This window comes from Bos mutus, chromosome 9 (genome assembly GCF_027580195.1).
Source record: "Bos mutus isolate GX-2022 chromosome 9, NWIPB_WYAK_1.1, whole genome shotgun sequence".
NCBI lineage: Eukaryota > Metazoa > Chordata > Mammalia > Artiodactyla > Bovidae > Bos > Bos mutus.
The window spans coordinates 24,244,754-24,265,175 of NC_091625.1; the positions used below are offsets into that span (position 1 = coordinate 24,244,754).

Below are 20,422 nucleotides of genomic sequence, written 5' to 3' on the forward strand. Positions count from 1 at the left end.
CTTTAATATATAGAAATGTCTTGTTCCCTCCATGAATTGCTAAGTGAGAGAGTCAGCATGCAAGAGTTAGACAGGAGAGAAGTGAAACCTGCCAAGATAAATGCCAAGATAAATGTTAACAGTGTTTTATAAATTAACTCCGCTGTCTGTGTGTTTGTTTTTTCTTTGGGAGAGCCTAAAATTAAGGCTATTCGACTCATCTTAGTAATGGTTTAGAATTTAAGGGGTGGATTGAGGAAGTAAGTTTGGGCTAGAAAGGGCAGAGAAAATATCCTGCACTGGAAAATCTCGGAAATTTTCACTTGAAATATGTTCTTATCTGATGAATGAGGGTATTTCTGCCCCCAAAGTCTATGAATGAAGTAGTTTGGTTAAAAAACGATTCCACAAAGCTTGCTGGGTTTGTAAGCACTCCATTATAGTATGGGCAGTTTATTAAATTCAAAGGCAAACAGTTGACAATGAATTCGAGAACGTCAATGAGATGTCCACGTGGGTACTGAAAACAGTAGAAGTAGCCTGAAACGGTCTAGAGCTACTCTTGCTGGAAATCTCCCTTATTCTATTAGAAATTAAATGTTGAATGGGCACATAATGCTCACAAGTCTGCAAACACATACGAATTAGGGCTGGCTCCTGGAGGCTCCATGCTGGGTAGAATGGCACATGCCATTGATTATACTGGGGCCAAGAATGCATCGACATGATCCTGCAAGTCTAGCTGGCTTCCAAGGGAATCCCACTGATCTATGTTAAAAGCTTGGATTTACATCAAGCTCTGGACAGAACTGGAATGCTGGATGGATGTCTTAGAAATATGCTACAGGAGACACTGCCTATTTTTAATTACATTAGTCTTTGTGGAGGGGGCTACAAGTTAACATCTTAATATTGACATCAAATGAGTGTGTGAACTTAGACCAGAGGGGCTTAAGGACACTACCTTTGGGCTTTACTTCTTGTTACCTAATAGTAATGAGTGTCCTTTTAAACTTAGATCAACAAATTGGTCACACATTGGGAAATAAGACTGAAATCTGTAACAGACAAATCTTCAGGGACTCAATGAAAAGTCAAACTATTAGTTGCTCAGTTGTGTCTGACTCTTTGCAACTCCATGGACTGTAGCCCACCAGGCTCCTCTGTCCACGGGGCTCTCCAGGCAAGAATACTGGAGTAGGTGGCCATTCCCTTCTCCGGGGGGTCTTCTCGACCCAGGGATTGAACCCAAGTCTCCCACATTGCAGGCAGATTCTTTACTGTCGGAACCACCAGGGAAGTGGCTCAATGTGTGGTCCTTTAGCTTGTGGCCAGGCAACATTCAGGTTCAGGTTCAGTTCAGTCACTCAGTTGTGTCCAACTCTTTGCATGGACTGCAGCATACCAGGCCTCCCTGTCCATCACCAACTCTCAGAGTTTACTCAAACTCATGTCCATTGAGTCAGTGATGCCATCCAACCATCTCATCCTCAATCCTTCCCAGCATCAGGGTCTTTTTCAATGAGTCAGCTCTTCGCATGAGGTGGCCAAAGTATTGGAGTTTCAACTTCAACATCAGTCCTTCCAATGAACACTCAGGACTGATCTCCTTTAGGATGGACTGGTTGGATCTCCTTGCAGTCCAAGGGACTCTCAAGAGTCTCTCAAGACTCTCAAGAGTCAGGCAACATTAGTCTATATCTTTTGTATTTCATGGCAGAAACTACATGTCATCAAAAGGTATGATACAAGTAAGCACATTTTGCTGCTAAATTTCCAAAAGTTAAGATTCTTCCATTCTTAAATCAGCTCATGGCCAAATTTAAGACCAAAGAAAATCAAATACATGATTTCACTAAACTGCTATCATATTGATAGCAGATCATGCTAACTCTGGCAAAGGGCATGAGGTCAGAGTTTACTTGCCCAGTGCTACCTGGAGAATGCCAGTTTCTGCAGAAGGCTGGCAAGAATAAGAATGTGACTTCCTGCCTTTCTGTGGGTTTAAAAAAAGCAATATCACCCATCCATATGTTTAAACAAAGAGAGACTCAGGTCACAGGAGTCTAAGGTTTAAGATCATAGGAGTACTGAAATATACTGACATCATTCTGAATCATAAAAGAATGTCAGACTTAGACCACATTTAGGACACTGATCAGTGGGGACTCTGTGTCTTTGTTCAACTAAAGATCCAACACTCGAGGTGACAGAGTAACCTTTCTGGGTATTTGAGGCAATGCCAATAGTTTCAAAGGTGAACTTTCACTGAGATTATTAAGGATAGATACATATGTGCTACTTGAATGTTTTCCTATAGAGAGGTTTAACAATCTTCTCCCATGCTAAGTTGCTTCAGGCACGCCTGACTCTTTGTGACCCTGTGGACTCTAGCCCTCCAGGCTCCTTTGTTCATGGGATTCTCCAGGCAGGAGTACTGGAGTGGGTTTCCATGCCCTCCTCCAGGGGATCTTCCAGACCCAGGGATCAAACCAACTTCTCTTACATCTTCTGCATTGTCAGGAGGGTTCTTTACCACTAGAGCTTCTACTTTCTAACATACTGAGAGCTTAAAATTAGAGCACCACTTAGCTCTTAATAATTTTGACTGAGCTACTGACAGCGACACACCTCAAAATGGTATTGTTTTCAGTAAAAGAATCCCTAAGTTTGCTCTTGGTCTTTTCCTAGGAGGTTTTAGACCTCCTATCCTGTGTAATGTACTTCTATTTTCTTATTTCCAAATATTACTTCAGTAATATTATATCTAAAATGACCTTAGGATGTTTACAAAGATCCTTTCCCTTCCCTCCCCATCCTAATCGGACACCTCTTATACAAAGACTCAGGCTGCATTCCTTGAGTTCTTTTTATCTACTCAGGAAGGGAGGAGGAGAGCTTGCAGTGGTGACAGCTGGAGCTCTGTATGTGTGGTTTGCCCTCGTGCAGGCAGACAAGGTGGTTTATAAGATGACCGTGATTTGCCCTGGGCACGTATACTGGCGGCATGTTTCCATCTCGTGCATGCGTAGGGTGAATAACCTATTGAGGAAAAAAATTGGTGGAAAAGCATTGTTTTCTGGTGGGTTTCCTGCTGCCTGTAACTCATGATTGCTCCCAATCCCCAGGGACAAGTAACTAGGTCTGACCACGGAGCAATGGCTCAAGCGTGCTGTGATGACCCTCTGCCCCCAAAGCCTGGCTTTCCTCAGTCTAATTGCTTTTGGCAATTGTGGTTATTGGGATTTGGCCTAGTGACTCCCTGGAACCCAAATTCTCCCAAGGAGCCCCCTTAACAAGCAGAATTAAGTCTGACAGGAAGCCCAAATTTCCACTTCACTTTTACATGGAGTTTTCCCTGGTTTATGGCAAGGTCTGAACATCGTTCGTGGGCTAGAAAAGAATAATAAACAAGATTTAATGAAGATAACCACTTGAAGAAGAGCACATTAGGGGGGAAGTAAGAACAGCAAGTTCAAGAATAAACAACTTACTGCAAAACGTCACCCATTAAGATGCAGTTAAAACTATGCGGTTTATAGTAGTTTCATTGATCACCAGTAGTCAATCTAGAGTTAGTCAGGAATTGTAGAAATCATAAAAGAAAAAGATGTTTATTTCTTATTAGAGGCTATTTCCTAACCATTTCGCTTTTCCTGAAAACAAAGAGGACTCTAGGGCACAATCATCTTGTAATACATGAAAACAGTTGTTTATGATTCTGTAGCTCTGAAAAAAACATCTTTGGTGCGGCTGATACCTCATCTTCCATCCTATTTATTGCCTCCCTCAGCCCTGCTGTAGTTCAGCAGCAAGCACCCTGACTCCTGAATCCACTTCTCTTGGCAGCAAGGTTCCCGTCAGGGAAACCAACAGCAGTGTCTGTTACACTCCCCACATATCCTACTGCGTGCACTTTGCTATCTCTCCTCCGACTCTGAACAAGACGATTCTAAATCACATGATCTTGGCTGCACCAGTCAGTGCCACAAGTTTAAACAGGACTCACCTGATTAACAATCTGGGGCTATCAGATAAACACATGCTTTACATTTTAAAACTACTATCTGTTCAGTGACACAGATCTCATCTCTTATCATAATCCCCACAAGTCTACTTTGTTTGTCTAGCTCTCATGTAACTGGCATTGTTTTCAAATTGTTCAGTTGTCAGTGTTATCTTCAGATGAAGGTTTCAATAGAACTTCTCAGTTTTGACTGCATCTTAGCATCACCAGGATTGCTTTTGAAAGTGCAGATGTCCAGGTCCCCATCCCCAGAGATGGTTGTATCTGGTCTAGGGTGGAGCCTGACTATTTTTTAAAGATCCCCAGGTGATTCTAATTTGAAGTTAGGGTTGAAAAGCACTGTACCAAGGCCCATAAAGCAAGAATTCAGGGTGGAGGTTACTGTTAATGCTCATGGTAAAAGGAATATAAATAAGAGATTTTATGAAGCACCATAAAGATAACTCTTCTGGATAACAAACACGAGCCAGTGAAATATCTATTGTGGTTATAAATTACATAGAAGGATTTTGATATTTAACTGCAAAATTACAGACTTTGCCCACATTCTCATGCCTTAGTCAGTCTTCTCTTGAATTACACACCATAGATGGGAAGAATAATCTTCAAGTACTTCATATAAACTGTGCTATTCTATTGCTTCTAAGCAACTTTCTATGTTTAAAAACTATCAGTAGGACAGGTTTAAGAAAGGAGAGGAAAAACAACCAAGAAAGGAAAGAGATGTGGGAAAGAGTATTAGAATACCAGAAGCAACCTCGGGAGTAAAAGTCTGAAGAAGGCTTGTGGTTTGTTAAATGAGGAGGAAGAGATACTAAGCAATGAGAGTAAGGGAAAGAGAAAAATAGGGTAGGGTTTGAGAGCCCCTGTCCCATCCCCCGCCATGATTGCTTCAAGTACTCCAACCCCAACAGTTGAAGTGACATGAAAAAATCAAGGAAGGCCATGAGTTTTGAAGTCAGTCCTGGGCTGGAATCCCAGGTACCACATCTTACTCAAGTGACCTCAGGCAACTGATATGAGACTACTGGCACCTGTCTTACAGGTTAAGTGTGAGCACTCAGTGAGATAATATTTGCAAAAACATCAAGGACAGAGTCTGGCACCCACGGGTGATTAAAACACAGCACCTATTTAAATCATCATCATCACATTACTCACTTTAATAAATGAATACAAATGCACATTCAGATAGAATGCATGTGAATATAACAGTGGTTCTGAGAACTATAAAACTACAGCTGCCACGAGGTATCTATACACACTTTGTCATAACATTTCACCTCTTTCCTATCATCTAAATGTGACTGACTCTGCCTCTTCTTACAGGACAGCCTTTGACGAGATGACCGTGTTCACATATGTGAGGTCCCATTGTATGAGGGTACATAACAGTGGGAAAATAGCTGCTCCTTTTCTTATAATCAAGCATATGTTAAGAAAATGGTGTTCTAAAATAAGCATTTCACAAATTATGTGATTTTATATTGTGTGGTGGTGGCTTGTATTATGTGGTTATAAAATGGGGGCTGCTTTACCACTTACTCTCAGGAATGTGCTTTGTATTGGGGTATAATTATAAATGTGCTTACCAGCTAGTTTTCAAAGGGCAATTTTTGGGAGTGAATATGGTGCACTGAATTATTGTGTATTCATTTTAGAAGGAAGTTTTAAGGTAACTAAATCTCAATCTCATGCCCCTGTCAGTTGCTCAGAAGAAGGAGAACAGGCATGCTAGAAAATATACCCTGCTTCCTGATACAGAAGACCCAACTTGACTAGGAGAAGCAAGCAAAGGCATGGGATCTGGTTGTTATTGAGTAGTAGTGCTAGTCACTCAGTCATGTCCGACTCTGCGACCCCATGGACTGTAGCCAACCAAGCTCCTCTGTCCTTGGGATTCTCCAGGCAAGAACACTGGAGTGGGTTGCCATCCCCTTCTCTAGGGGATCTTCCCAATCCAAGGATCGAATCCAGGTCTCCTGCATTGCAGGCAGATTCTTTACCCTCTGAGCTACCAGAGAAGCCCTACCTGGTTGTAACTGAGGCTAGACAATTACTTGGTGGGCATGTTGCAGAAGTAGTTCATGTTCTATATAGATGGACTGAATTCCTTCGTTTCAATACATTCTGAGAATTTGTGTTATTTTATTTTATTTTTAAACTCTTTATTGGGATATAATCGATTAACACTGCTGTGATAGTTTCATGTGAACAATGAAGGAATTCAGCCTTACATATACATGTATCCATTTTCCCCCAGACTCCCCTCCCATCTAGGCTGCCAGGTAACATTGAGCAGAATTCCATGTGCTATACAGTAGGTCCTTGTTGGTTATCCATCTTAAATATAGCAGTGTGTACATTACCATCCCAAAGTCCCTAACTATCCTTCCCTCCATTCTTGCCCACTGGAGAATTTCTTATTTTAAGAGAGGGTACTTTGAAAAATCTGCTTGAAAGTAGAATGCTATGAGTAGATGCTAGATCCAAGTGGAATGATATTAAAAAATCACTTTTATACTTTAAGGAAACATCTTTCCTTACTATAAACTTTTTTAGGTCTCCTAAGATCTGTGGCAAACTAATACAGTTCCACAGTTGATGAGACTTTCAAGTATGATTTTCAGTTGGAAGTCTTGGCAATGTAAAATTAAAGCTCCTGATACCAATGACTGCTCTCTTATGTGCACAAAAAGGGTTATAAAAATGAGAAACCACAGTTGAGAATGATATACTAGGCTCCTTAAAACAGGTGAAGTGAAGTGAAGTGAAAGTGGCTCAGTAGTGTCCGACTCTTTGCAACCCCATGGACTATACAGTCCATGGAATTCTCCAGGCCAGAATGCTGAAGTGGGTAGTGTTCCCTTATCCAGGGGAATCTTCCCAACCCATGAATTGAACCCAGGTCTCCCACATTGCAGGCAGATTCTTTACCAGCTGAGCCACGAGGGAAGCCCAGATGAAGTGCCTTGCTTTTCACCAGACCTGAGTCCTTATACTCCAAAGTGTGGTGACAAATATGGCTCTCTTCCTCTTTTCCTTCATATGCACTCTCCTGCTCAGTTACTATCATAACACAGGGTCTTATAACTTAAACCTGGGCCACTGCAATTGCCACTTCCACCCCCAGCACAGGCCACTTCTAAAAGCCTGACATGTAAGGGAGTTCTGAAGCATCTCTCTGGTTGGGATTCCAAACCAGTTCCCTGTGACTCTTACATCTAAGGACACAATGAACTTGCTGAAGATGGAGTGTGTGGACTGATGCTACGGCTATGGTCTTCTGGCACTAGAAATTGTGATGGGGGCGGGGGGTGTGTGGGATATCATAATTAATTCAGTCTCTATGTTGATAAGTTACTTATTAATCTTTATATGATGAATTTACATTTTACTTACAATAAATGGATACTTCTTATATTCATTTATATTCTTCATCTACTAAACTGAGTTAAATAAGATAGCTAAGTTTAGAAGAAATAACTCCCCACTTCTGCTCATGCTTCATGCTCTTATACCAAAAGATTAAAGGTTGAAGAGACTATAAGCATCATTTAGCTCTAAAATTTTAACCAACCACCTCACTTCACAGATGAGGAACTGAAGCTTTGTGTGGTATAAGGGCTTGTCTGGGTTATTCAGATATTACAAGCAGCACTGGACCTAGCACCCAGGACTTCTACTTCTCAGTCTACTTTTCCCAAAACACACTTGGAATTCTCCCTCAGTGATGTCTTAGGTCTCAGGCACTACCATGGATTTATGTATGTTTGCTGTTATCCACCAAATTACTAAGGTCAGAGGGAAGCCTAATAAAGTAGTAATCTGAAGACTGGGTTGGATGCTTGCATAAGGCATAAAGCATAAAGATAGTTAAAGCTTATTAAATATGTATTTAATTGGGCAATCATATCCTTTAGTACCATTAAATTTTCTTTAAAAACTTTCAGAAGAATTTTAGTGACAGCAGATGGTAACTAGCTCCTTCGCCAAGATTACAAATAAGGCAGAAACATTCTCATCAGATAAGAGGCACCTGCAAACATGTCTTTTTTAAAATGAATTTTTTAAATTATTCAAACTTTTTACGGTTTGAATAATTGTGAATAGTGAGGAAGTGGGAAGAGAAGTTAGGTAAAAAGAATTCAGGTCTTTTGCTTAAAAGTTTCATGTTGCTGAGATACCCTCGGAGCAGAAAAGTGGGATTTCTTAATACTCAATGGCATCTTCAGCACCCCACAATCCTTGAGAATGGAACATTCCATTCTTTTCAGCAGTGTTGGATAACTACTTTAATCAGAATACTAGTAGTAATCCTGAATGGGAAACATCTGATGGACAGAACTAAATAAATAGAAAAAATGGACAGCCATCTTTTACAGATATGTATTTTATACTTTATATGTTTATATGCTATATGTTTGCTAAGATATAGTTACAAAGCGTTTCAAACTTACTAGGTTGGCCAACATATGGTAAATTTAAGATAATCCAATCATTTTAAATCTTACGAAAAAATTCACAATCAAGAAAGCAACCCACATCTTTCCTCAAAATCAAAAGCAAGGCAAAAAAAATCTATATAATTTATGATGCAACATTTTTACAAATGATCATTCTCAAAAGAATGCCAGTGTACAATGTGCTGTTCAGAGAAGAAAAAGTCCTAACTAAGTAAAACATATAATTTCAACACACTGTCTTACATGATCCTTACCATGCTCTCAAAACTGAATGATGTTTTCCTAATGGTAACCAAAGTTGATTCTTACATTTCATGAAACACAATACCCACTCTGATGGCATTTCAAGAATTCACTACTTGGAAAAAAATATTTTGGGGGCTGGGGAGAGTGAATAGTGAGGAAGTGGGAAGAGAGGTTAGGACAATGTCCAAAATGAAACATTTGCATAGAGATAAAGCAGGGGGAAGATGATTTAGAAAACTGTTGTATGTGGAATAGTTTTATTTTTTGATAGTTTATTCTTGTAATTGCAGAGGGATCATGTTGTCTTAACTCTACGTAGGGATCTGACAGCATACAGTGTTCTATCAATAATACATAGAATTTAAAAGAACGATTGCATTTTTTAAAAAAAAGATTAACCATTTAACTAGAAATATTTGAAATAGTAGCAATCTGGAGATCTCTGTTCTAATTAAAATAGCCTCAAGTGATCAGATGACTAATAAACTTGTTTTGCAGTAGTGTGGCGAGAGTTTCTCCATAATTTGAAAATCAAAATTAACTACATGCTGTAATTCCCCATTCATCACTTTCTGGGGACCTAATTTGTAAAATATTAAATTCCAGGAAATATTTAATGGAGAAACGATTGAACGAAACTTATTTACTTACTTACAAGCTAAAAGGCCGTTCATATTTCATGCTTAAAAAATGCTGAATTAATGACATTGATCAATTTTATGCCTACTATACTGTCAATGACTTTACATAGAATAACTTGGGACTAAAAAGACAAAACTATCATTCTTAATGCTCTTAGTAAAATCATTCTACTGAAGTGATAAAGGGTTAAAATAGTATGACAAAGAGATATTTTAAGAAACAATTTTGATAGTGTAATAATGATTAAATTAGAATTCACAAAAATAGATCTTTGCTTATATTTAGATGTTGCCATCACTGCTTACTTAAGAGCCTGAATTTGGGGCTTTGATTCATGAAGATATCATATGATATGTTGCAGAATATGTTTTCTCTAGCAAATTTTACTCGTATCTCCATCCATTAAACAGTGTTTCTCTCAAAAACAAGGTAGACTGCGACAAAGTAGACAAGTGGAAAAAATGCACTGTAGTCAGTATCCAAACCAGACACACTTTCATTAAAGTTAATATTACAAAATGTATAGCAGAATGAACGATTTTTCTGTCTTACAGTTAACCTGTTTTCCCAGGTAGTTATATAATCATCAAGAGTGTATCATAATTTCAGAGAATGGCTCAACAACCAAGATATCATGAGCAGCGGCCACTGTATTCATCATTTTTCAGTTTGTCACCATGAAAATAATTTCTCTTGTGTTCTTACTCCTTTATTTCAAACATCTTTATGAAATATTTTAAAAAATTTTATAGATTGTACAATGGGAGCTTGGTAATTATGATGCATACAATGGCTTGTCAAAACCTGGATCTGTCTGTAACCCAAGCAATTAAACATGAATTAATAGATGGCATCAAATAAAAAGGATACCGTAATGGCATCTGATGTTTCTCACAATAGCATTCTGGCATAATATGAACCCACAATGTCTTCCTAATAACCAAATAGTATATTATACTTAGCAAACTATCAGGTATTTAACTCTTTGACACCAATCATTAATATATAATACATTAGAAAGAACAATTCAAAAACGTCCAGTCAACCATAAGAGCTTATTCTCCAAACACAGGATAAATGATGGTTTGGAGACAATCAGATTTATTATCTAATACTCCTGACATCTACTCACAGACATGGATTAGCATATAGCATAAATAGCAGGAGACAAGTTCCATCCAGTATTTTACAGCTTTGTATATATTACTTAGCCTCTGTTTCTTGGGTTCTTTCCCTGTAAAATGGGTATATTAATACTGGCCTCTATACCTCAAGTGGCTATACAGGGTCCCTAGCAAATAACTCAAGTTAAAGTGTGGTGCAATTGTAAGATACTGTGGTTATTATGGCAAACACAACCTTTACTTTTATTAGCAGATAATCTAGAATTCAGAAGCTAACTCTATCAAGTAGCAAAGGCTGAGTGGGAAATGATTTTAAAACTGGATTAAGGATTCTTTATGTAACATCCTCTGAAAACATTTCTGGTTGAGGACTGTTGAATGAGGATTGCATTCCATGTTTATCTTAAGTAAATTCAACTTAGTCAACTCTAGGAGCTGTATATGAATCCAAGTAGATAATACAGTTATTGGGTATTTTTTCATCCATAACGCCATGGTGGTGGTGGTTCAGTTGCTAAGTTGTGTCTGACTCTTGTCACGTTATGGACTGTAGCCCACCGGACTCCTCTGTCTATGGGATTTTCCAGGCAAGAATACTGGAGTGGGGTTGCCATTTCCTTCTTCAGGGGACCTTCCTGACCCCTGCTGGAACCCACACCTCCTACATTGCAGGTAGATCCTTATCCATAACCCAATAAGTATTTTTTAAAGTATCAAACTCCTGTTTAAAATGCTGTTTCTTTTATAAAAGGAAACAAGAAACTAGTTTGCAACAAAGTAGAGATAAATGGTATACCAGTTGCCTGAGGGAAACCAGGATTACTGATATAGCTTTATCTCCTTTATCTCAGGATTAGTCATGGCTCCTTATACTTGATAATATTTAACACTGCAAATGAATTTTTTTTTGCAAGAAACTTTTCCACCAAAACATTTTCCACCAAAACCGCTTTAAAATTTTTGAAAAATATTTCTTGCACCTCAATTTTCTATCATTAGTTAAGATTTTAAAGTTTAGGATAGTGAAGCTATTTAACTCTAAGGACAAAATGGATACCCTTAAATACTTTAATTGTCTCTTGAAGAATAAAGAAGAAAGACTTTCTTTCTAGAATACCTCTACTACCTTATTTTTCATTTAAACAACTTTTTCGCATTCCCTATTTGAGAAAACTCTTCCCCTCAGAGATTTCCCAAACAATGAGTATGTGAACATGCAATCTGACCTAGAATTTCTGGATTTTTGAACAAATCTCTCTCTTTACCCTCTTACCCCTTCCCCATTCTCAAAATAAACGAACAAGCCCCATGCTACACCTGCCAAGAGAATCTGTCTCCTCAGAGAACGCAAGGGGTCGCCCCTCTCCCATAATTGCACCAGCAAACCCCAGTAGCAAAGGCAAGACTCAAGCGTGAAGGAGCAAGGAGCATCCCCTGCTAGGGGAATTCTCTCCCGCCTCACACCCACATTACATTCGGAATTTCAACACAGTTTCACCCACTCCGTCTCTCATCCCCGCTGCACAACAAGAGGGCGCCTTTGACTTGGCCTTGAGACGATGAAGGCAGATCAAAAAGCAGCTCGTCTTTAGACTCTGTAAATCCTCTCCAGTCCAAGCCCAGAGGTGCATCATCCCCCTCTGCTCCCAGAAGACTTGCGGCAGCACCACTGGGCAGCTTCCTGCACCGCTGTCCTCACCAGGGAAGTGAGAACCAATGGGTGGTCAGCTTTCTTGCCGGTGTCTTTCATCGCAAACAGCCCTCCCCCAACCCCCACCCCGGAATCGGAGACAACTCTAACAGACATGCAAGACCCTGTCCTTCCCCTGCAATTGTGGGGCTCCTGGCCCTGGGATCCTCGGTAGCGTGAAAGAGGGTGTGAGCCACGGGCGCCGGGTTGGGTACTGGCTGGAATATGGGATGGGAAGGCAGGAGGCTCCGCTTGTGCCTAGCATCTCTCTTTCTCGCCATCGACCTGCAGGAGACACTCAGTGCCCTAGAGCCAGACTTTGCAAAAAGGTGACCTGGGGACTGCCAGGAACCAGGGCAAGCCTCGAGTCCCAAGCCATTTGTTTTGTGAGGCAGCCGCATGAGGCAGCCACAAGGCTCGAGTGGAAGGGTAGGTGGAAGAGTTTTGAAGACTACAACCATTCAGAGGCCAAGAAAAATAAATTGGATGCCCTGACATGTTTAGATTAGGCCCTCCTGCCCCTTGCTACGCGATCCTAGAGGCAGTGAGGCTGGGCAGGAGCCCCTGGCGCTTTGGTTCAGCTATGTTTTTTAAAGACAATTTTCAGGTGAATCAGACCTTGTCTGCTTTAGGCAAGCGGCACAAAGGGGGCTTTCAGGGGACCCTCACGTCCAGGGACAGGGCACAAATAGCGGCGGAGAAGCGATTACTAAATCTCCATCTCACACAAGCCCATGCTGTGTCTTCTGCGCTGTTACCCACGCTTACCCCGAGGGGCTTCGCGGGCCAGCGCTGGGAGCTGGCTCTGCGCGCCGGAGCAGGCGCCGGCAAGCGTCATTGACTCCCGGGCGGCGGCGGACTGAGTTGGTCAAGGCAATAGCATCGTTCTCTGCGCCCCGGGAAGCTTTTTCCCTCCGGGTCCCCGCCAGCGCTCCCTACACTGGAGCCCGGGTCGCTCCGGCTCTATCTGCGAAGAAGGGACTCCCCACTTCTGCACAGAAGCCAGAGCGCCCAGCGCGCCAGCCTTCCCGGCAGCAAGGAGAGGTGCCTTTCTCGGGTTTGTCTCCTCATCTATGGAAGACTCCACCTTGAAACAGACCAAGCCGCGATGGGGGTGCCCTTCGGGATACCCGTTTCATCCCAGCTACGGCACAGTCCTAGGAAGGCTACACCAGCCAACCTTCCGAGTAACTGGAGTCAGGATAAGGGGAAGCGAGGAGGCGAGCCAGAGTCTTTAGGGGGACCCCACCCTCGGTATGTGTCTGCCCCCAGGGGACCCACTTGAAAGGGCCTGAGACGGTAAAAGCCCTCCTGGGTGACAGGCAAGATTGTCACTGGAAACCTGGCACCCTTGGCTCCCAGCGGCTGGCTCTGCATCTCTCGCGATCCCCGGAGGGGTACGCCGAGCGGCTCCGCCAGCGCGTAGGCAAGCGAACCCAGAGCGCCCGGCGCGCCCTACCGTTCCACTCGCGCGTGGCTGAGGGTAGCGGCCGCGCAGGCGCTGGCTCTCGGTTTCCCGAGGGGCGGCAGAGCTCTTCGCGACCCCTTTGCCGAGGGAGGACCCCGCGAGGTCTCCCCACGCGAGGTGGCGACGCAAGGTGAGCGGGTGCCGCGGCCGCGCCTCCCCCGGCGGGCACTCAGTGGGTCAGGGGCATCCCGCTAGCCGGGCGTCCGCGACGCCTGGGGGCTGGAGGCTCCTGTCCCAGTCTTGGGGGGAAAGCACACATCCTCTGAGCTGGTCTTAAAGAAGGAGCAAACTTTTCCGCTAACCTGCGGTTATGGGGGCGCGGGAGGCACAGGAGCGCCGGGTCCGCCGGACTATGGCACCCAGGAAGATGCGGGGCAAGAGAGGAGCGGCCGAAAAGAAGGCGTGAAACACAGGAGCCTCAACTGTTACCTCCTCTCCAGGCGTGGGGTGTTGGGTGGGAGGACTGCCGCCGCTGTGAGCCGACTCAAGTTAAGGAAAAGCGACCCGACAGGTGAACGCGGCGGGAGGGAGCAAATGCGTAAAAAAGCCTGCACTTACTTCTTCGCTGGCGCCTTCCCCGGGAGGCGTTTTGGCTGCCGATGTATTCCATAAAGTTCAAAATGATAAAAAACCAAGAAATCAGTCGCAAGTGCATAGTAACCCAATAATGTTTCCCTTCCTTTGCTCCTTTTTTTTTCTTTTGATTGTTAATTAAGATTGACTGTTTCAGAAATACACGTAGGTGTTAGGCGTATGGAGAGAGCAAGCGCTAACCCCAGCTGCGGACAACTTCTCCACTCAGATCCGACAGGCGAGCCGGGATGGCAAACGCAGCGGGGTCGGGTGGTCAGGGAAACCAACTATTGTACTTTCAAACTGTCCGAGCCCTGAGCTGCGGGGGCTCCCGTGCGGTGGCTGTCAATGCCGCGAGTGAGGGTTCCAGAAGCAGCGAGCGGCCTCGCCAGGGTGGCCGCAGGTAGCATGGTGCGCCGCGGCTGCGCGGGATCCGGGCGGGCGGTGGCGACGGTGGCGGCCCCTGGGGCTTTAGAGGTGGCGGAGGCAGCGGCGGGGGTCCCGGGAGCGGAGGGGAGCGGGCGCCGTGGGCACCGCGGCCATGGCCAAGGGGCGGCGGAGAGACCCCGAGCTGCTTCTGCCGTTCGCAAGCAGGAGCGGCTCCACTGGTGGAGGGAGGGAAGAAGGGAGGCCGCGAGGGAGGGACAGGGCGAGGGAGGGGGAGGGGGACGGCCGCGGGGGGCGGGGGGAGCTTGGGGGCGGGGAAGGAAACTGCTGGAGCAACAACCCCGAGCGACCTCAATAACTTTCAATTTCAAGAGTGAAAGAGGGAGCTGGAAAAGTACAGGCGTCGCGATTTGGCAGAGGGACGGGAAGAGGCGCCTAAGGGGTCTCGGGTCTGCGGCGGAGCATCTCTGGACGCGGCGAAGAAGGCGGGAGAACGCGAGCCCGGGGCGGGGGGAGCCGAGGAGGCACTGCGAGCGCAGTGGAACCCCTCCGAAGGGCGGCTCTCGCCGGGAGAGGTGGGCGCGCTCCGGCTGCGAGTGTGGAGGTGGAAGGTCCCGCGGCCGCGAGACCACCCCGTCCCTCGCCCCCGTTCCCCGCCCCGCCCCCCGGGGCCGACTCCCGAGTTGGGCGGGTCTCCGCCGCCAGAGGCCGGGCGCGCTCCGCTCCTCCCGGGGGCCGAGCGTCCCGGCTCCCTAGCGCCTCGGCTCCCGGAGCCCGCGCGCAACCCCGGCCCCACGGCAGCTCGCTCCTCGCCCTCCGGGGCAGATCGCTGGAGGGTTTCTGGCTACGGACTCCTTCCCCGTCTTCTCGAGCCCCTCCTCTGTTGCTTCTCTCCTTTCCTTTCTTTCTTTTCAATAAAAGTCGCTGCAGTTGGTCCGGCGCAGGGCGGGTGGTCCGGAGGAATTTCGGTGGACACTGGCGGTCAGCCGGACCGCTCGTTACCTGCCCGACGCGGGTCGGACTCAGAGGTGTGTGCCCTCACACAGTTTGGAAGTTCAACTGTGCTGCGACTTTCTCCTAAAGGGAGTCTCTGCCGGGGCTCTGGAAGATTCCTCCTCCCCTCGGGCAGTTCCCTCCACAGTCAGCTCGCCCTCGCTCTGAGCCGTTCTCTCTCTCTCTCTCAATCTTCTCGAGAAGATCTCGTGTGCAATTTGATTTCTCATCTGGGGGATTGGGAATGATCTTGGGAAAGCTTTTTCCCGGTTTGGGCTGGGGGAGGAGGAGAAGGTCCGCTATCCCTGTTCCCAGTGCAAGTAGGGGGTCCTTGGCAGTGGAAAATAAGGTTCGTTGTTCTCCCGAACCTTCGCCCCCCTCCTACGCCCCACCTCCGTCCGAGGTGGGAAAGTTGAGGGCTGGCCCTTCAGAGCAGGGTACACCCAGGCTGTTATTACTCAGTGGTAGCTTCCCATCTCTTTTCTCCAGTACCACAAGTCGGAAGAGCTTCCAGTACTTACTGAAGAAACTGAAAGTCACAAGCCCCCAAAGTGATTTTAATGTAAATTTGTCCTCTGTGCTGTATTACTCGGAGTGTCTGTCTCCAGGGTTCTGCTCTATGGCCTTACAACTTTACACAGCCCCAGGCTTCTTAGAGGTGGCTTTGAAAAAGTCCCTGATTCATAGACAGCTTGCTAATGCGTATGCTCAAAAATTCAGGTTTAGAAAATAGCTAAAGCCTTGCAGAAAAACAGTAAGATCTGTCTTTTCCCTTCTTTTATCCATTTGTAATCTTTCTTACTGGTTTGCCTTAATTTATATGTTGATGAATGAGAGGAGGAAAAAAAAAAGTGATTGCTTCTATTCATCACATTTTACAAGCTTGCAATGCTTCATTCAAATTGTTTGTGTCTATGAAGATGTAGCTGTTATTCATCCCCAAAGTGAGGAGATGAAATGGCCTGGAAGCAATAGGAAGGAAACATGAAATAAACTCTGCTGTGAAGGTGCTAAAAATTAGAATCTGAGAGACTTGCCTTTCCTTGTGAATTCCTTAATTAAATATCATCTATTACTTTGCATACCTGTATGGGGATTTTGAAGGTAGAAATAGTTTTCTTTAGCTTCTTTATTCTGCAGAAAACAACCCATCAAGATTATCCTTTGGGGCTTATTTTAAAGATTGGCATTTGCAACATTTCTCTTTCTGTGGTGGAGCTGTATTTTCTATACATCACACACACACACTCCCTTCCTTAATCTGTTGCATAATGTCCTGTTCCAAATGACTGAGTCTGTTACTTTGAACCAGAAAAGTTGCAGATAACAGGACAATTCCAATACTGATTGTCCAAGGAAGAAGCTACTCTAGTTTTCTGTGCCCCTCTGGGCCAGCCTTGCTTTCCTTCTTAATGCCTCAGATCCTGAATATCTGCACCATAAAACGTGGGGATTTAAAGGCTGTGGGAGGCTCCCTTTGAAAAGGACTCCAGAGAGGGCTTTTCTAATCTTAGATACTTGAGCCGGATGGGGTGAGGTTGCAAAAAGGGGATGTAAAAAAGCAATTTGGCGAACAAGTTCAGGGAAATAAACACAAAGAAAGACATTTACTTTTCACTGTGTGTTGTGCAGACATACGTTCATTTGGATGAGGGCAGGAATGGCCCTGTCAGTAAATAAACAAACAGTGAGAAACTACGGTTCCTGAGCCATCCCAGAAAGGATGCAGTGGGCAGGAAAAGCTTGTCAAGGAGCTGCTCTGAGGAAACATAAGGAAAACATTAAATAAATGGCTAGTGTATTCTTTCTCTCTTGACACTATGTGTTAGAATAACTTTTTCCTGATCCATGTTATCATACTATTAAACGCGTATTTTCTTTCCTGGCTGAGTCTTACGTCCCCTGCACTGTCCTTGCAGCTTATGGAAAGCTTGCCATGGCCTATTTTGTGCAACATAGTCCTTTTTTTTTTTTTTTTTTAAATCAAGGAAACGATGCTCACAAAAGCATGTGGCTGCTGATGGATTCTAGGGCCCAAGCCTAAAACAAGTTAAAAGCCATAGGCTTAGCCTAGAAGTCAATTTTTGCTTGCTGTCTGTTTTTCTCCAGAAAACATTAAAGTTCCAGGGAGTTTAGATAACCAGGAGTTTGAGTCAGACCGTGAGGACAGAAGAGTTTTGGACAAAGATAGAGGGTTAAACACATCCAGACTAGTTACTGCAATTTCTCATCTCTCCTTTCTTTACTTCCCCCACCAGGCAGTGACAACAGTAACACTTTATTTTTGTCCCTTGCAGCAGTGGCACTTTAAGGAAAGAAAATGATTGTCATATTGTTGAATCCATACTGCAAATATGTGAAGGGGGTGGGAGCGGCGGTGGTGGTGGAGGCGTGCTGCAGAAAGAGAGAGCAAGCCCAAGAGTTTGGAATGGGACATCACTGGTAGTGATGAGAGATGTTTGGCAAAGTTTGGGCTGACATCAGTCATTATACCACAAAGCTAACATGCAGACCCTGAAAACGCTCAGCTCTCCAGTTACTCAGATCTGGAGGCATCTGAGTGAGTTAAGTCAAGCAGGGTACTGCGGGTGGGGTCTGTGTAACTGATGCAGCTGGAAGTCACTCCTGAAACAGAGAGCAGACAGCAGTATTTAAAAGCTATTGAAATGAGTAGATGAAGGAAATGACTATTTTTAGAGAGAGTAACAGAGGAGACAGAATTATTATAGCATTTTAAAAAATGATTAAATCGTTATATAGCATTAAGAACATGAGAAAATCAAGACCCATGATGCATTACTTTCTGTCAATGAGAAAGAATGTTCTTCCTCCCAGATGAAGTTATGGGACACTTAGAAAGTTGTGGTGAGCACCATCTGGTGTAAGGGCTTCCCAGGTGGCACAGTGGTAAAGAACCTGCCTGCCAATGCAGGAGATATGAGAGATTCCAGTTCGACCCCTGGGTCAGAAAGATCCCCTGGAGTAGGAAATGGCAATGCTCCTCCAGTATTCTTGCCTGGAAAATTCCATGGACAGTGGAGGCTGGTGGGCTACAGTCCCCTGGGGCCACAAAGACTCAGACACAATTGAGCGCACACTCACTGTCTGGTGTGCCTGTTTTTAAAAACCTTTCACAAGTCAGTTGATTACTGAGCTCATTTAAATAGTGAATGTCTGGTAGTACTTAATATAAATTATTTACTACCTCAGAAAATTTTGTTTGACTACAGAGTATTAATAGAAAGAGGCTGTGTGTTGTGATAAGAAGGGCAAGAAATCTAGGGATCAAGGTGAGTCCTTGTTCTGAATTTGTGATTGTGTTTCAGGTTTCTTTATCTGAAAAATGAGGGAATCCAATCATCTGCAGAGTCCCTTTTAGCTCTGAAAATAATGGCAATATATCCAGAAAAGAAAGACATGCTTGTAATTGCAAATGTCAACGCTATTTCTAGTTATGTGACATCACAGCTTTCACTCACAGAATTATGTTTAACTGAATAGGTCCAGATTTAGAAATCTGCCTGTAAATGTGTTGATTTTCTGGAAATGCCTAAGCTCTTACAAGAATCCTAGATGACTGGCCTGGCAAGTCAGATCCAGGACTAGTTTCATCTGTCTAGATGTCTCTAGACTTGGGGACAAAGAGGAACAAATTTTAATCCTGGATTCTGGGCACATGCCCAGAGAGATTAGGGAAAAGGACTTCTGTGCCTCATGGAGATACTACTCAATCTCTTTTTGTTTTTAGGAATTGTAAGTGGGGAAGGCACATGGATTTCACTGAGTGTGTGGCCTTTCCTTTTATTCTGTGTTATTCCTTTCTTTTTCCTACTCCTGTCTTTGGATGAGGACTGATATCCATGTCTCGTTTGTCCCAGGAAATGCTCCAGGAAGTTAACGGTGAAGCTTGAGTGGCAGTGGTCACAGATTTAGGTGGAAGGATTACCGTCAATGACATTCAAATCCTATAAGATGTCGTGGGCAAGGCTACATGATAATTTAAATGAACAACTTTTTTTGCATGTGTTAACATGTTAACAACTGCTCTTGAATGTGTTATCTCAAAACAGCCTCAAAGCACATGATTTCATAGATGAGACAACATAAAGTCAGAAAGATAAAATTGTTTGCCTAAACGTATATAGACACTCTTTGGTTATGTCACCCTCAAGAGCTATGTTCTCTGCTCTCCCTGACCCCCAAGTTGTTGATTTCTATGGACTAGCCACCAGAACTTTCTTCCTCTGGTTCCTGATTCAGTTCGGTCAATGGGACCACCAGGAGGAGATCAGAATATGGGAGGAAAGAGTGATTCTGCTCCTTCTCAGCTTCAGCATCATTCTAGAAGTGGCTGTATCCATGGGGGTGGCCACAGCTCTGTCAAGCAGCCCCATTTCTATGGCTCTAGTTCTTAACCAGGTTTCAATAACACCATTGACTCTCCCTGCTTATTTACCTAGGAGTTAAAATGGCTAGTTCCTGGGTGCCTTAACATCTCCTGTTGTTTCCCTTTACTTTGTGCTATCATAAATAGTCCTTTTTGTAAAAGTATGTTCCAAAAATTCTTGTGGGGTTCCAGACTTCCCTGGTGGTCCGGTGGTTGAGACTCTGTGCTCCCAATGCAGGGGGCCCAGGCTCGATCCCTGGTCAGGGAACTAGATCCCACATACTGCAACTAAGAGTTCACCTGATGTGATTAAATGTTCCTGCATGCCATGACTAAGACCCGATGCAGCCAAATAAATAATCCTTTTAAAAAAAGAAACAAACAAACAAAAAAAACACACCACCTATTCAAAAAGTCTTGTAAGGTCCCTCCCCAAGTGA

The 20,422-nt window shown here is 44.1% G+C and overlaps 1 protein-coding gene and 1 pseudogene across 1 annotated transcript in view; one reads left to right on the forward strand and one right to left on the reverse strand.

Moving 5' to 3' along the window:
- The window catches only part of RSPO3 (R-spondin 3), a 94,061-nt gene extending 79,272 nt beyond the window's left edge, over positions 1–14,789 (reverse strand). Inside the window, exon 1 of the mRNA XM_005891941.3 lies at positions 14,201–14,789. Coding sequence (XP_005892003.1) covers positions 14,201–14,297 — 97 coding nt within the window. The 5' untranslated portion in view covers positions 14,298–14,789. The remainder of the gene's footprint in view (positions 1–14,200) is intronic.
- Positions 14,790–16,214: 1,425 nt separating this feature from the next.
- Positions 16,215–20,422, forward strand: part of LOC102265685 (lysosomal-associated transmembrane protein 4B pseudogene) — a 69,894-nt pseudogene continuing 65,686 nt past the window's right edge.